The 17,462-nt window shown below is 42.6% G+C and overlaps 1 protein-coding gene across 1 annotated transcript in view; it reads right to left on the minus strand.

Annotated features, from left to right (window-relative positions):
* Positions 1–17,462, minus strand: part of RIMBP2 (RIMS binding protein 2) — a 592,869-nt gene that overhangs the window by 540,994 nt on the left and 34,413 nt on the right. Inside the window, exon 2 of the mRNA XM_030219259.1 lies at positions 9,023–9,133. Coding sequence (XP_030075119.1) covers positions 9,023–9,133 — 111 coding nt within the window. The remainder of the gene's footprint in view (positions 1–9,022; positions 9,134–17,462) is intronic.

A 17,462-nucleotide genomic window follows, 5' to 3' on the forward strand; every position in this document is an offset into this window, starting at 1 on the left:
TGCTTTTCTGTCCATTTTTGTTTGCTAATGACATACAACAGCAAGGGATATCTTGTTGACATTTCCCATATCATTGCAATTGAATGCCCATCCCTAATGCCAGCTCATGGACTGAGATTGGTACTTCCAAATGACCCGGTATAGCCATGGTTGGAGACAAGACACTGGGCTCGATGGACCATTGGTCTCAACTGCATGATGATTATGTTCTTTTCATTACAGGAACACACTCTCATAGGGATGTTTCTAGTCTATTATGTTATTGCCCGATGTAAATGCGCTCTGTGCATATTCAGTAGGTTGATCTTCCATGATTCTGGTACAATAAGTCTTAATATCTCATAAGACCAGAGTGATAGATCTCAAGAAACTGTGGGAGCTCAGAGACATCCTGGCAAACTTGCTAAAGGATGTGTTTAATTATGATTTATGGTTTATTTAAAATTTGACGTACCGCCAGGCTTATTCAGATCATGGCAGATCACAAAAAATGCATAACACATTTTAAAAAAGGAGATAGAAGAGATTCCATGGGATTGAGAAAGAGCGGCAATGGAGAAAAAGTGGAACTTCAGGCTTGTAAGCCTTGTCTTGGAGGCGGGAAAAGAAATAGAGATATCATTGGCGGAAACTCCAATTCTGGAACGCGCTGCCGCGCAACTTTAAAACGATGTATGAACTAACTAACTAACTTCCGCAAAATACTGAAGACCCATCTCTTTAGCAAAGCATACCACAAAGACCAACAAATATGAACTCCTATACATATATTCAGAACTGCCTTTTTACTTGTTCTATTTGTTAATCTACTATTATGTTCTATCATTATCATGGTACCCAAGACCCCTCTATTATACTAAATGTATGCTTTCTTATATATTTCCACTATTCATGATATATTGTAAGCCACATTGAGCCTGCAAAGAGGTGGGAAAATGTGGGATACAAATGTAATAAATAAATAAATAAAATAAATAAATAAATAAATAAATAAATAAATAAATAAACTCTATAATATAGTAGGATGCAAAATGTAAAAGAACATATTTTTTTTACCATAAATAGATTATGCCAAACAAATCTGATTGATTTCTTCAACTGGGCGACTAAAGAACCAGACAGAAGGCAAGCAGAGATGTGGTCTACTTGGAGTCAGCAAAGCCCTTGTTGGTTACTCTTCTCCATAAGGAAGCATGCAAAGAAACTGCGTAGCTTGTGGGTGGGTCCCAAAAGGGAGAATTAGATTATAACCTGATTTATACATGCAAGAGTTCACTCAGAGGAGAAAAAGGTGAGTAGTGGAAGGTGTCAGGGATTGATTCTGAACTGAGCAATATTGCCTTTTTGCAGATACTATGAAGATCTGCAACGGAATGGATATCTCAGATAAATCAGACAAGATGGAAAGTGATTTACAAAAACTGGAAGGCATGGTTAAATGCTTGGCAATTGAGCTTTACTGTACAACAGTGAAGTGATGCATTTGGGGTGCAGAAAACCAAAGAAGCTATATGAATAGGGGACAAGAAGCTGAAGTGTACAGACAATGAAAGAGACTCACGGTGACAGTGTCTGATGATCTCAAGTGGTGAAACAATGTGACAAGGAAGGACCAAAGCCAGAGAAATCCTGTGCTACACAAAGATGTCCTCATAAAGGTTCCTTATGAAAAAAAGACTTACATATTTTGTAGACCATCAGAATAGCAGATGACCTCTATATCACAAGTGTAAAATAACACTCAAGCACCTTGCTATGTTTCGTTATGCAGATATAGCTGCTTCAGGGATTTCAATCAAGCTTTGGCCCCATTTATGAAAAAAATCTCTTATCAGAATATATTTAAAAAAGGGACCGATGAGGAGTTTAAATGAGTTGCATGAGTGTTATTATACACTTGTGATACAGACCCGCTATTCTGATGATCCACAAAAAATTTAAGTCTTTTTTCATAAAGAACCTTTATTTTTGGACACATTTATGATTGATTGGTTCCCTTTATATCATTTGTGACCACTTTTGGATTGTCATTTGTGCTACATAAAGAGGCATAACCAGCAGAAAAAAAGGAGGTGATAATGCCCTTGTACAGGTCTTTGGTGAGGCTTCATCTGGAATACTGTGTTCAGTTTTGGTGGCTGATGCTATGTAACCAAGTTGGTTAAGGTGTCCACCAGAAGACATACGAGAAGAACTAGAAGACTTAAACATATATACCCTTAAGGAGAGGACGGAGAAAGAAGTTATGATACAGACATTTAAATGCTGCAATGATGTAGATACAAGTTTAACTTCAGAAAACATTTTTTTCAAGGAAAGGGTGGTGTATGCCTGCAATACCCTCCTGGAGAGGTAGGTGGAGACAATTCAAACAGGAATGAGATATACACAGAGGATCCCTAAAACAGCAAGATGATGGAAAGCAAGAGCACCTCAGCATAAAACTGTAAAACAACTTTCGTACTTCTTAGGAAGGCATGGGGTATGATGGGATGTGATGGTGTTATTTGCATGGAACATCATTTAAAATCCTAATCAAGGGGGTAACCTGTACCGAGTGGAAGTTGCAGCCCTAATCACTTCACTGGGCAAACTGGATGGGCAATTTCAGTCTTTATCTGCTGTCATCTACTGCATTTCTATAAATGCAACGTTCAGAAAATAAGCAAAATAATTCAGTTCATCATTTCAACACATTAATTTTGTGACAGTGATTGATAGAGGTCAAAACGTCATTCAGTCATTTTCTAGCTAACCGTGGCTAGTTCAAGTTTTCATTAAAATATCGGAAGCTCATCCCAGATACACAGTCACTAGTGCATTAGTCTGATCTTGGGGCAGTAATTACGTTTTGACTGGCTAATGTGAATTCAATAATTATAAAAAAAACCCATTACGGACAACTATTACTTCTGTACTTATTGTTTTCCGCCGCAATGTTTCCTTCAGCTGCTTTCTCAGAAGTTATCAAGTGAAGCTTCCGGTACTTTTCATGTCTTTTGATACATCCTCTCAATTTATGATAGTGCAGCTCATTTTCTCAGGAAAAGCACTTTGGGTCACGTACAAAAATAACCGTTTTGCCAGAAAAGATTACTCCAGAACTAGAGGCATGCAAGGGAAAATTTTTCATTTCATTTTGCTTCGTGTCATGTATGATTCCTCCCCCCCCCCCCCCCCCCCCTTCATTTTCTTTACTTTCTGGAGAAGAAGGGTTACCTTCAAAAGCTAATCAAAATATGTATTAAGTTAGTCCAATAGAGAAGGTATCATCTTATTTTCTTTTCTGTTTTGATTTATTTCTATTAATTACCAGTGAAACACAGAAACAAAACAATTTTTTTTTTACTCTTTGTGTGTGTGAAAACAGGTTTGTTGTCACAGGCTTGTGCACTTTAATTTTAATGTTGTAGCTGATTTTGGGGTCCTTTTATGAAGCTGTGGCAAAAAGGGACCTGTGCTGGCTTCGGCACGTGTTTTTGATGTGCGCCGAGACCCCTTTTACCACAGCGGGTAAAAGGCAGGACTTTGTTTTTTTTCAAGAAATAGCCATGTGGCGAGTGAAACACTTGCTGTATGGCCATTTCAGGGGGAAGCACTTACTACCACCCCTTGAAGTGTCGGTAAGGGCTCCTGTGCTCACCTGGCAGTAACCGAGCAGTGCACAGCACTACCCAATTATCACCAGGTACATACTGGTGCTACAAAAATTGAAATATTTTTGCAGGGCCAGAAATGGCATGTGCTGGGGGAGGGAATTACTGTGGGGCTGCTGCTGTGAGCGGTAATTTCCTTTATGTACTGAGGGGGTAATTCTCTACAGACCGCCTAAAGTTAGGCACTGGGATGATGCACGTAAATCCCTGTGATTAATTCTGGGTGTGTGCCCAAGATGTGCGCACAACTAAATTGATTAATGAGCCCTTAACTAGCAATAATTGATTGCTAACAACCAATTATTGCAGTTAATTGGCTTTGATTGGCAACTGCACCTTGCTATTTATTTAGATTTTGCTCACACCTTTTTTTCAGTAGTAGCTCAAGGTGAGTTACATTCAGGTACGTACACTGTCCCTACTGTCCCTTGTACCTGAGGCAATGGAGGGTTAAGTGACTTGCCCAAGATCACAGGGAATAGCAGAGGGATTTGAACTGGCCACCTCTGGATTGCAAGACTGGAGGTCTAACCACTAGGCCACTCCTCCACTCCATTATGTGCTTATTCTGTAATGATCCACACACAATTTCCATAGCACGCATCTGAAAAGCCGCATTGAGCCTGCCATGAGTGGGAAAGCGCGGGGTACAAATGTAACAAAACAAAAACAAAAAGTGGGCGTGTCGGAGGCATTCCCACAAGTTGCGTGCAAGTATAGAATTAGGTCGATGCTCAGCCAAGTTAGGTGCCAGCATTTACACCTGCTTTTTAGCAGGTATAAGCCCCACACCCAACAGTTAGGCGTGCATCCACACCTAAGCGTGATTCTATACAGCGCATGCAATCTTTACAGAATTGCGCTTAGCGCAGATGTTTTTGGACATGGAATTTTGAACATCATTTACTGAATTCCCTTCAATGTGTGAATTCTATATTCACAATTACATGTAAATTTGCATGCCTAACATTAGCTGCTAGCATAACTGATAGCATTCCACAACCTGTGTGCGTAAGTGGAGGAGCGGCCTGGTCATTGCTGCAGTGGGCTTTGATCCTGGCAACCTGGGTTCAATTCCCACTGCAGCTCCTTGTGACCTTGGGAAAATCACTTAACCCTCCATTGCCCCAGGTACAGAAAACTTAGATTGTGAGCCCTCTAGGGACAGAGAAAGTACCTGCATGTAATGTGTACAACGCTATGTACGTCTAGTAGCACTATAGAAATGATTAGTAGTAGCAGTAGGAGGCATGCTCCTAATCTGCCCATGCCCCTCTTGTGTCCATGCCCCACTGCAGTTGCACACTATGGATTTTCCATTCTGGGGGGCTGATGATCAAAACTCTAGCACTATTTTGAATAGCCAAACAGTTGACCACTATAAATATCTCTTCAGTAATCAATACTATATGCAATCATGCACAAACAATATATATTTGATTACTATTATATCAACTTTAATTATTGAAATATAAAGCTATCTTCAGACCTTCAGAGGCGGTACTCCGCTATCCATTTATCAAGCGGCAAAGTGGGATTAATTGCCACTTGATAAATGGATAGCAGAGTACCGCAAATAAACGGAGTATTGCCTCTGAAGGTCTGAAGATACCTTTTTTTATTTCAATAATTAAAGTTGATATAATAGTAATCAAATATATATTGTTTGTGCACTATTTGGAATAGCGCCATAAAAATACCGCCAGAACAGCGCAGAAGAACAAAGCCCTAATGCTCAAAGCTAATGAGATGCAAATAGAGGCTTGCTTGTAGCTTTGAGCATTAGGGAGTTCGATGGGAAAATTGTACTTGGCGCATGCGCTGAAGAGTTCAGTGGTAAGCTCAGCTCCTGTGCACATGTGCCCGGTAAAACCCGAACGCAAAGCACACATTGGTGTCTGTTTTCTGCAGCCTAAATATGTGTTTTTAATTTTTTTTCTGGATGCTTATATTTAGATGCAAGTAACAGATGCCAATGTCCATAGACTGTTATTAAATGGACTTGGGGAAAATCCACTATTTCTGGGATAAGCAGTATAAAATGTTTTCTACATTTTTGGGATCTTGCTGGGTATTTGTGACCTGGATTGGCCACTGTTGGAAACAGGATGCTGGGCTCGATGGACCTTTGGTCTTTCCCAGTAAGGCAATACATATGTACTTATTTTTAAACATGGCCGCTTTAAATTTAGATGGGGTGCGGATGCATCCATACTGACTGGAAACGGGTGCGGATGGATCCAAACTGACTGAGGACAGGTGGGGATAGGGTGCAAATGGACCCATACTGACTGGAGATGGGTGGGGATGGGGTGCAGATGCTTCCAAACTGACTGCGGACGGGGTGCAGATGGATCCAAACTGATTTGGGATGGGGTGGGGATGCACACCTCTACCCCACACCCAGACATATATATCATCACTTCTTTTACTTTCAATATGCATACCTTGTGTAACAAAAATGGTTATTGATTATACAAACTTGGTTTTAAAGGTTGACAGCACAACCTAGTACATTAGAACGTAGTTCAACAACATTTGCAAACAGGTTGACAGTACAACCTAGTACATTAGAACGTAGTTCAACAACATTTGCAAACCAAGGCTGAAATTTGTAACAGACGAGAATAAGCAGCCAGGCAAAAAGGATCCATAGGGTTCAACTCGTTAACAGCAAGGGGTCTAAACCCAGCCCTCAGGAAACACCCAGCCGGTCAGAATATTTGCAATGAATAGGTATGAGTTAAATATACATGCACTACCTCTACTGTATGCAAATTTATATCATGTATATTCATTATGGGTACCCTAAACATGTATACACCAAACACAGCAAAGGTGACTCAAAAATGGGCAGACGTTGTTCCAAAGGTTCTAAAAGTTTAGACCGCATTTCGGCCTATCGTGCCTGCCTCAGGAGTCTATAAAATTAGAACATTTAAAAACGTGCAATATAATACAAATGGATTAAAATCCATAAAGATGAAACAGCCATATGAGCAAATTCAACCATGAATTTTAAATTAAATTATTAAAACATGCTAACATACAAATGTACATTTAAATATAATAAAATAGAACATTGAATCCAATATCAGTAAGATAACAACAAAAGGTGACAATGTATGGCTGTATTTTTTTTACTCACTTTTCTAATGAAATAGAGATTGTCATTACAAAAATGAATGCACATGCCTACTGCCCAATGCCATTCTAACCCTTAAGAGTGGAGGAGTAGCCTACTAGTTAGAGCACTTGGCTTGATGCCCAGGTTCGATTCCCACCACTGCTACTCATTGTGATCTTGGGCAAGTCACTTAACCCTCCATTGCTCCAGGTACAAAAATTAGACTGTGAGCCTTCCAGGGACAGAAACACCTATTGTACCTGAAAGTAACTCACCTTGAGTTGCATTCAGGTAAAACAGGTTTAATTCTTATTCTCTAATCTCCCAGATACTACGTTTTATTTTGTCAGCTTGGAAAAGAGACGGATGAGGGGAGATATGATTGAAGTCTACAAAATCCTGAGCGGAGGACACTGGAGTAAGTTACATAAAAATACTTTTAAAACAAATAGGAGGAAATATTTTTTCACTCAACAAATAGTTAAGCTCTGGAACTCTTTGCTGGAGGATGTGGTAACAGCGGTTAGCATATCTGGGTTTTAAAAAGTTCCTGGAGGAATAGTCCATAGTCTGATATTGAGACAGACATGGGAAAGCAACTACTTACCCTGGGATTTGTAGTATGGAATGTTGCCAAAATTTGGGTTTCTGTCAGGTACTTGTGACCTGGCTTGGCCACTGTTGGAAACAGCATACTGGGCTAGATGGACCATTGGTCTGACTCAGTATGGCTACTCTTATGTTGACTAAGCCAGTGCTGCTCAACCCAGTCCTGCATGTATACCCAACCAGTCAGACTTTCAGGATATCCACAATGATTATGTATAAGGTAGATTTGCATACAAAGAGGACAGTGGATGCAAATATAATCAGAAGTTGCCAACCTCATAGATGCATGTTTCACCACTTTAGAACACTGGGCCAAGGTGTTCCGATTCAGGCTCAACAGGGAAAAAACTCACTGTCTCATCCTCTCGTCCACGTACGCTCATGTATCTGACACAATGCTTCCAGTACTGGGCTCGGCCCTCCCGATTGCCAATAGCATGAGACTTTTAGGAATACACCTGGACTCACATCTCCAGCTGGCTGATCATGTACACTTGGTTACCAAAAAAATGTTCCAGGCAATGTGGAGGCTTCGGCGCATCAGATACCTCCTTCCAAGAGACTTGTTTCGTACCCTTGTCCACTGGCTGGTCCTATCCCACCTGGATTATTGTAGTGGTATTTACGTGGGTTGTCAGGCTTCCTTATTGAAAACGTTCCAAACGGCTCAGAACACTGCGGCGAGGCTCATCCTTAAAGTAAGACGTTTTGAACATGCCGAACCCCTGCGCTTTAAACTTCATTGGCTGCCTGTACATGAGCGAATTGCTTTTAAGATCTGCTCCCTAACTCATAAAATCATCTATGGGACTGCACCGGAATACATGCTCCCCTTGATTGACCTTCCGCCTAGAAATGCCAACCCTGCCGCTCGGTCCTATCTCCATCTTCACTTTCCGAACTGTAAGGGAGTAAAGTACAAGAAACTCTTTGCCTCGTCCTTCCGTTACTGGAGTCCCAAACACTGGAATATGTTACCTCATCACCTCAAAACTCAAGAAGACCACGGCCTTTTTAAGAAGTTGTTAAAGACATTCCTCTTTGCTAAGACTTACCCCTCAACTTGCAATGTTGATTAATGTATCCTTGTCCCCTTCCCTATCTAGTTCACTCTGTTAGATGCTTGTATTACCTTTAAGTTTGTACTTTTATTTAATTTACTGTAAGCCACATTGAGCCTGCACGAGTGGGAAAATGTGGGATATAAGCAACAAATAAATAAATAAATAAATAAATAAATTGTGGCTGGGTGTGCCCCGAGAACTGGGTTGAGAACCACTGTGATATCAGCTTTTTCCTAAATTTTCTTATTTACAATAAATCATATGCAAATATAGAGAAGTATGGCTTCGTTTATTATAACCCCTTGTTTACAATTGTTTTGGGTTCTTCCTTGCTACAGGGCAATTGAGCAAGTAATAAGCACTTCTACTCTGTTGTGACTTTCTGCTATTTATCTGCTTAATTTTTTTCTCACCTAACTACTGTTAAAAATCTAAGTCATATACTTTTGTCACTGACCAAGGAAAGTGGCCTTCACTCAATTCACCTATCAGCAAGGAAGCTTCAGCTACCCCATCCTCTGATCATGCTTTCTAACCTTGGTATGCATGAAGAAGACTTGACTTACCAGGTTTCCCTCTTCCTCTTGCTGTTTGCTGCTGTGGTTTTCCACCTTGATAACTGGTTGAGAGATTTTGGAGGATTCTTGGAGGATGCATTCATGGTTGTCGGCTTTTTCCTATGGCAGAGCAGGACAGTACTGTGTATCACTTCAGCATTTCTCTGATTCCTTCTCCCAAAAGACAGCTAGTAAAATGGATTTTATAGTAACAAAGGAGATTAGACAGAGAGATAACTCCTAGTATCATTAGCCACTGATCATGGCTTGTAGCCTTCTCCAACATCTCTCAGATATGAGATCGAGCAAAAGTAAACCCAGAAGTCAAGACACATCACAATACACTACACCAGTGCTTCTCAACCTTCTCCTGGAGGAACATCTAGCCAGTCGGGTTCTCAGAATGACCACAATGTATAAGCATATATAGGAGGCTCATTGTATGGAAACCTATCTCATGCATATTCATTGTGGTAATCCTGAAAACCCACCTAGCTAGGTGTGCCTCCAGGAGAGGGCGGTGGAGAAGCACTGAGACTACTGATTTTTTGGTCCATATGACAACTACCCCCATTCTTCCTAGACCATCAAGTCCTGCCTTCTTACCAACTGCAAATATATCAGCTAAAAGTTGCATACATAGAGCTAGATTCTGTGAATAAAACCCAAAGATAAGCACTGAAATGATGCACACTAAGCTAGTATTCTGTAAAGAGCGCTCTGAATGGAATGACCTTTACAGAATACTAGCTTAGCATGCAATTTGCACCAACCTTTGGATATGAGCATTTATGCCCACCAAAGGCTGGTGTAAAAACTTACGCCCAGTTGATGGCAGGTAGATGTTCAAATGCAGATATTCTATAACATCACGCCCAATTTCTGGGAATGCCCCTGACTCACCCATTCCCCTATCATGGCCATGCCCCTTTGGAGTTGTGTGCTATGAAATTTAGGTATTGTAAGGAGTATGGTAAGGAGTCTGGAGAAAGAAAGGGGGTGGGGAGGAACCCCAGCTACCAAAAAGGGAAAGATGACCCGGTGGGGGTTCCGATCCTGCCCAAAAGGGACATAAGAGTAGAACACTACAAGTCCCAGAAAGCCCCAGGAGAGCACCTGGTAAGGGGGAGAAATAGGGTGCACCTCCCAGAGGCTCCAAAAGGGGGCCAACCAAAAAGGGAGAAAGCTGAAGCTCTACCCTGGTGGAAAAGGTGGTGGTGGAAAAAAGGGGCGGAGAAAGAACAACCCCAGAACCCGGTTAATGAGGGAAAAGGGAATCAGCTGGAGGGGGGGAGAGGAGAGGAGAAAATGGACTGGGCTCCAGAGGAGAGAGGAGGAGAGGAGCCAGAGGCGATGGAACAAGGAGAGCCAGAGGAGGTCCCTGAGGAACCGATGGAGCTGTTGGCTCTGACTCAGTCAGAGCAGGAGGTATAGGGGGCTGTCCGGGTCAAGCGGGAGGAGGTCAGGAGAAAAGGCTGACCAAGAGGGTGGGACCCGGAGGCTTTGAGCCCGCGCAAAGCCTTGCTACTTTGTGATACTGTGTGATACTGTGTTTGAAAAGCCTGGCTACATTTAGGGCTGTGTTTGGAAAGGCCCTGCTGCAAGTGGAACTGTGTTTAAAAGCCTTGCTACTTTGTGATACTGTATTTGAAAAGCCTGGCTACATTTAGGGCTGTGTTTGGAAAAGCCCTGCTGCAAGTGGAACTGTGTTTAAAAGCCTTGCTACTTTTTGAGACTGTGTTTGGAAGGCCAGGCTACATTTAGGGCTGTGTTTGGAAAAGCCTTGCTGCAAGTGGAACTGTGTTTAAAGGCCTTGCTACTTTTTGAGACTGTGTTTGAAAAGCCAGGCTACATTTAGGGCTGGGTTTGGAAAGGCCCTGCTGCAATTGGAACTGGGTGTAAAAGCCTTGCTGTAAATTGAAAGGTGCTGGAAACAGCCTGTCTCCCCAGGGAGCCGGGTTTTGAGTGGAAAGATCCCTAAGGAAGTGGGACAACAGAGGAAAAGGGCTCTGAGCTGAGGACCAGCAGGTTCTTTTCTACAGTATGCATGTCATAGACTACAGTGTAGGGTAGATCCTACCAATTAAATTGCTCCCCTGGGGATAGACTGCCTTATACAGCTGTGGAATGGAGACCTGGGAATGGAGTACGATTACCCACGCTTTTTTGAACTTTTTACAGCTCTCTATGACTTTGTTAAGTCAGTGGACTTACAGGAAACACAGCTTAAGATATTGGTCTTGGGCTCAGGGGGAGAGGTGTGGCCTGTGGGGAGACTGACAGTGCCAAAGGTGTAAGGCCAGCAAAGGGACTCCATTACTTTCTAGAACGTCTGAGATTGGATATTTGGTGCACTTCGTTGGCACTCTTGGAACAGATGGTGCCGGGCCAGATCGAAATGGATTATGAGACCTTATTGCTGGGAGCCCAAGGGGGGATTATTAGTCCAACATATCTCTTTACCACATTGTAGATTTAATTATATGGTGACACTCTTGGTAAAGCAAACTATTTTACAATACTGGCAACTGAGGAAGCATCTGCAGCAGCCAGCCGGGTCAACGTACGCTGGAGGTGGCCTGCTATGAAATCTCCACCTATTGTAAGAACAGCAAGCCTGAGATTCGACAGTACACAACTCTGTGGTGACAGTATTTATATAGGTTTGTATCCTCTCCTACCTGTACAGACTCTTAAAGCCTTCCTGGGAGGGAGGGGAGGGAGGGAAGGTTGAGGCATAGTCTGTTTGGTTGTTTGTGAGTATGGTGAACTTTGCATGGTGAGAGTAGGAATGGCTGCTATGACGGAGGTTTCTTATACTCTTTAAAAAACTATCAGATGGGAGTGCATTTTGTTATATGGGTCATGCTCCATACTACTCACCCAAGTTTGATCTTTATAAATTACTCAGATACTTTGTTTTGTGCTTCTGCTTTGCATATTATTTATTGTACCCCATAATACTGACTGTTCCTGTGCGTTCTGGTCTCATGTTATAAATAACATATTTAAAAAGTAATGTGTTTGTTATTATTAATAATTGATTAGCTCATTAGTTTGCATGTGGAGCTGCAATCCATGCCCAAAACTGCTCACCCAACTTTGGGCGACCTGTACAGAATCCAGGGGATGGTGTTATCCCTGTTTGTGGGTTTCAACACTTTTGTGTCCCCGATGGAGTTGGATGCAGGACATTTTCCTCCTCTTTCCCTCATGATATTCAGGTCCTCAGTCTTATAGCAGTGAAGGAAAAAAGGGAGGAATCAACCCAAAACGGCAAAAGCCAATCCAATAGCAAAAAGTCTTTCATAAATAGTTGCTGCATTCATCAACAGGCAATCAGATTCTTCATCTTTAATTTATAAATACAGTGTTCGTCTACAACAATGCATGGTACAAAACTACAAGGATTCGACATGGCCGTGTTTTGGCAACAATGCCTGTATCAGGAGTTGCAAGTTGTATGGATAAAAATGCATAAGAGACAATATATTTAAATACACATAGATGACATATTAAAAATTAAACAATATAAAAGATATAAAATATATGATGAATATGTGACAAAAAAATGCATAAACATATATGAAAACCATTAGCACGAATTAAATACCAACTCATAAATAAAAGATACATACAAACACATGCATATGAATAGTGTCTAAAAGGAACTCAACATGTGTCTCCACTACTTGATTCATAACAATATAATGACAATTTTGGACACATCCACCCTTCCCTTCTCTCCCCTGATTTCCCTGTTCCTTTCGTTCCTTCCCCATTCTCTCCTTTATTTCTTATGTAGGTTACATGATGTATTTGCTTAATTTACTGTATTGGTGTCCGCCTTTGCAGTGTGATGTAAGCCACATTGGGCCTGACATAGTTGGGAAAATGTGGGGTATAAATGAGATAATAAATAAATAGAAATGTTTTCAACTAAATCATAACAAAGAAATTACCCAATTAAGACTAAATCATAAAGGTTTTAAATTGATAGCTGCAACTAATCAAAAGTAGCACATTCTATCCATAAAGCTGACAAACAAAAACACCCACATGAAAAGCACAAGGAAAGCATGATTCTGACACATACGTAAGTATTGTGTCACACAAAAATGCTGACCTGTTTAAGTGAGTCAAGCCAGACTACTGCACACTAGAAAAAAATCACAAAGGCGCCCTTTTACTAAGCTGTGGTAAAAGGGGTCCTGTGCTAGCGGTGGCTGCCCCCCCCCCCCCCGCCCCCCCCATTCTTCACTGATGGCTTCTTTCATAGATCCACAAACCAAAAACGTTTTCCGACTTTTCCACACTTCTGATTGTAATACCGCACAAGCTAATGTCATTCTTTGCCCCTGTAGTTTGGTATACATAAGCAAGACAAAACATATGGTGCAAACCAGAATTATAGACACAGAGGGGTCCTTTTTTCCACGCTGTGGGAAAAGGGGCCCTGCGCTGGCTGTTTTTCCCACGTGCCAGGGACCTTTTTACTGAAGCCCCCAGACACACATGGCCATGAGGCAGGGCATCCTTACTGCCACCCACTGAGCTTCTGCACTAACCCAGTAGTAACCGGGCACCACGCAAGTCATTTCAGGGGGGGGTTCTTTTTTTCCCCTGGAAATGGTACATGCTTGGGGTGGGACTACCACCGGTGGCCGTGCTGGGCTGGCAGTAGTTCCAGAAGAGAGAGTGGTAAAAGGGCCCCAGAAGTTGTATAAACAGTCAGATTACCGGCGCACATCTTGTTCAACACTGGATTGCAGCAGGACACTCTTTAAGAGATTTACAGTTTTTTTGTCTTAAAAGTCAGAACAACCAGGTAGCAGGAGGGCTGATACAGATAAGATTTTATTACAAACTGAACTGTGCTTCATTTTTGAGTTGAATACTGCCCAGCCTTATGGACTTAGGGAGTTTTTTACTATGCCGTGATAGCGTTTTTTTTAGCTCGCGGTAGAAATCAGCTGGCAGTAAACGCCGAGACACCCATAGGAACATAGAAGCCCTTTTACAAAGTGTGTAAGAGCCTACGTGCATCCAGCGTGCGCCAAATTGGCATTACCTCCCGGCTACCACGTGCTATGGGTGTTAATTCTGAATTTGGCATGCATCAAAAACACTCAGTAGAACCACATGATGCCTACCCGGCGGTAAACGGCAGTGGACAAGTGGTGCATGCCTTTCGCCCGGGTAGCACATGAGACCTTATCACTAAATCAATGGTAAAATCTCAGGCTGAAAATGGACGAGCACTGGTTTTTTAAAATTTTACCGCATGTCCATTTTCCGGCCCCTTAAAAAAGACCCTTTTTCTAGGATGCGGCAAAAACCGTCCAGGCACGCGCCCAAAAGACACGCTTGTACTGCCGAAGGCCACTTTTTGGCCTGGCTTAGTAAAAGGGCCCCATAATGATTTCTACCACAAGCTACAAACGCTATCGTGGCTTAGTAAAAGACCCCCTAAATAAATAAAATACGGCTATCCCATCAGGCATTTAACAATGGGTAGGTCCAGGGCACCACTCTGCAGTCATTGTTACTTTTATTATTTTACTTATGTTTGTTTTGTTGAATTTGTAACTTTAGTTCTATTATAGTTATTTTTCTATTTTGCCTTTTTTCTATTATATGCCGTTTCTAGTGTGATTGGTGCCCTTTTCTGTCATATAAATTGGAGCTCCTGTCCATCATTTGTTTAGCCTGTAAACTGCCAAGCTCTGCTAGTCAGTCTGTGCAGTATAGAAAAATGTTAATAAGTTATAAACTAAATCAAGAAATAGAATGCAGACATTTTCTATAAGGAAGCACATGTGTATTTTTTCCTTTCTCCTTCCCCTTCCCCCCCCCCTTCTATTTCCTTCCGCCCTTTTTATACTTCTCCTTCTTTATTCCTCCCCCCCCCCTCTTCCCTCACCAGGGCCACCGAGTGACATAGCCGAGCCCGGGCAGAACTGGACTACCGCAAGCTACCCCCCTCCACTCACACCACTACTCCCGCCCACCTGCCCAATTACCTTTCTGTCTTTGCCTTCAAGGGGGGGGGGGGGGGGGGTGGAGCAGACCTGGCACCAGCAAACCACTTCCTGCGTGCCTGCTCCTATGGTCTGTGCACTCCTGCTCCTGTCCATGCTAGAAATCAGGACCCGGATGATTGCATTAACACAATATCATACTAATGCATTCATCTGGGTCCTGGATGGCACGCAGGAGCAAGCGAGGACAGACCTAGAAAGAAGCAGCATGAAGAAGCTTGCTGGCACCGGGTCTCCCCTCGGAGTCCGGGCCCGGGGAATTTTGACCTCCCCACCCCTCCTCTTGGTGGCCCTGCCCTTCACCCCCTTTCCCTTGCACATCCACATCCTCACCAACATGCATAAATATCTTTTTTTCCCCTTTAGAATGTAAAGTAGTTATTTTCATAAAAGGTTTTTATTCTTAAAACTTGACATATGGATATTTGATTTTTTATTTTTATTTCTTAGCACATTAAGCACTAAGGGGCCCTTTTACTAAGCTGCAGTTGGGCTAACGTGCAATAGCATGCACCAACTTGACACTACCGCCAGGGAAGCGTGGACGCCCGGCAGTAATTCCAAAGGTGGCGTGTGCTGTTTCCCGTGGTAGAAAATAATTTTCTACTTTCTACCGTGGGGAGTGTTCCTAGCGCTAATTGGCATCGTGGCTACATTGCCGCTTGCTGTCTGATTACCACAGGAGTAGTGCGTGAGCCCTTACTGACAAGTACATAGTTGGCGGTAAGGTCTCAGGGAGTAAATAGCCGCACACTACTTTTAATAATGAATTAAAATCAAAATGAAATTAACAAGCCCGACACAGGCCGTGTTTCGCCCAACTGGGCTGCATCAGGGGCTAATATATATCTCTCTTTATGATCATATAATTTCCACTTACAGTAAATATCTATTTGTTGAGTTCACAATTGCTCAGTAGAAAAGCACACCTTATCAGATGTCACTTTAAAAAGAAAAATCTTTCAAAAAACCGTCAGTCGACATATACCACAATAACTCAACAAATAGATATTTAAGTGGAAATTATATGATCATACAGAGAGAGATATATTAGCCCCTGATGCAGCCCAGTTGGGCGAAACACGGCCTGTGTCGGGCTTGTTAATTTCATTTTGATTTTAATTCATTATTAAAAGTAGTGTGCGGCTATTTACTCCCTGAGACCTTACCGCCAACTATGTACTTGTCAGTAAGGGCTCACGCACTACTCCTGTGGTAATCAGACAGCAAGCGGCCTGTGTCGGGCTTGTTAATTTTATTTTGATTTTAATTCATTAAATATTGTTTTTCATATACGTGTCTGCTTTGTCTGTTTTCCATTTTTAAAAAGGCCTTTTTACCTGTCACGGTAATAAAAGGCCCAACGCATGCCAATTTCATGCACCCACACCAGCACAGGTCACTTTTTACCAGCTTAGTAAAAGAGCCGCTAAGCAAGTTGTGTGCCTACACGAGAGAACAGTGCTGAGTGCAAGTTGCCATTTACACATATGACAATATTCTATAAATGTAGGCGTGCATATGGCACCTGCAATTAGTCAACCAAGGGAGTTATTGCTGAGATCCCTAATTAACAGACTCGTGTGTGGCTCTTGAGGATCAGAGATGGCCACTGTTATATAGAGAATTCGAAAACTTTTGCCAGTAGTTCAGCAGGATGTTCAGCAAGATACTGTAGCGTAACAAGGGCGGGGAGGTGGGGGCAGTCCATCCCGGGTACAGGCAGCAAGAGGGTGCATGGAGCAGTCGTAGGGCTGTTGGCTCCACCAGTTTCCTGCCCCCTCTGATGTTACTTCCTGTTGCGGGGCAGAGGCCCGGTGGAGCCAACAGCTGCATGACTGCTCTGTGCATCTCCCAGGTGGTGAGGATGATGTGATTCGGAAGAGGAGGAGGGGTGTGATGTGCCGAGAAGAGAAGGAGGTTGATGCACCAAGGGGGGGTTGTGATGTGCTGGGGGGGGGGGGGGGAAGGTGACCTGCCCCGGGTGGCACCTAACCTAGGTATGCCACTGGTAACATATATAATATTTTGTGCTGTGTAGATAAGTTGGCACTTCTGTAGTTTATGGCATCATAGTCCATAGGAGTATTTTATTGAACAATGACCCGACACGGGGCCGTGTTTCGGCGCTAACAAGGGCGCCTGCCTGTTTTTTCGGTTTTACCTTTTTTCCATAGAGGATTTATCTTCAATCGGAGTTAGCGCCCTTCAGCGCCTTCCGGATTAGAATACAGGAGATATTGCGAGTGCTATTAGCGCTTTTTTCGCCATCACAAACCCAGTGATTCAAGGCAATCGTGCTTTGTTATCTGCACGCTATTGCGGCAACATATCGACCCCTGAGGCAGGCGCCCTTGTTAGCGCCGAAACACGGCCCCGTGTCAGGTCATTGTTCAATAAAATACTCC

The sequence above is a fragment of the Microcaecilia unicolor genome, chromosome 11 (genome assembly GCF_901765095.1).
Source record: "Microcaecilia unicolor chromosome 11, aMicUni1.1, whole genome shotgun sequence".
Classification (NCBI taxonomy): domain Eukaryota; kingdom Metazoa; phylum Chordata; class Amphibia; order Gymnophiona; family Siphonopidae; genus Microcaecilia; species Microcaecilia unicolor.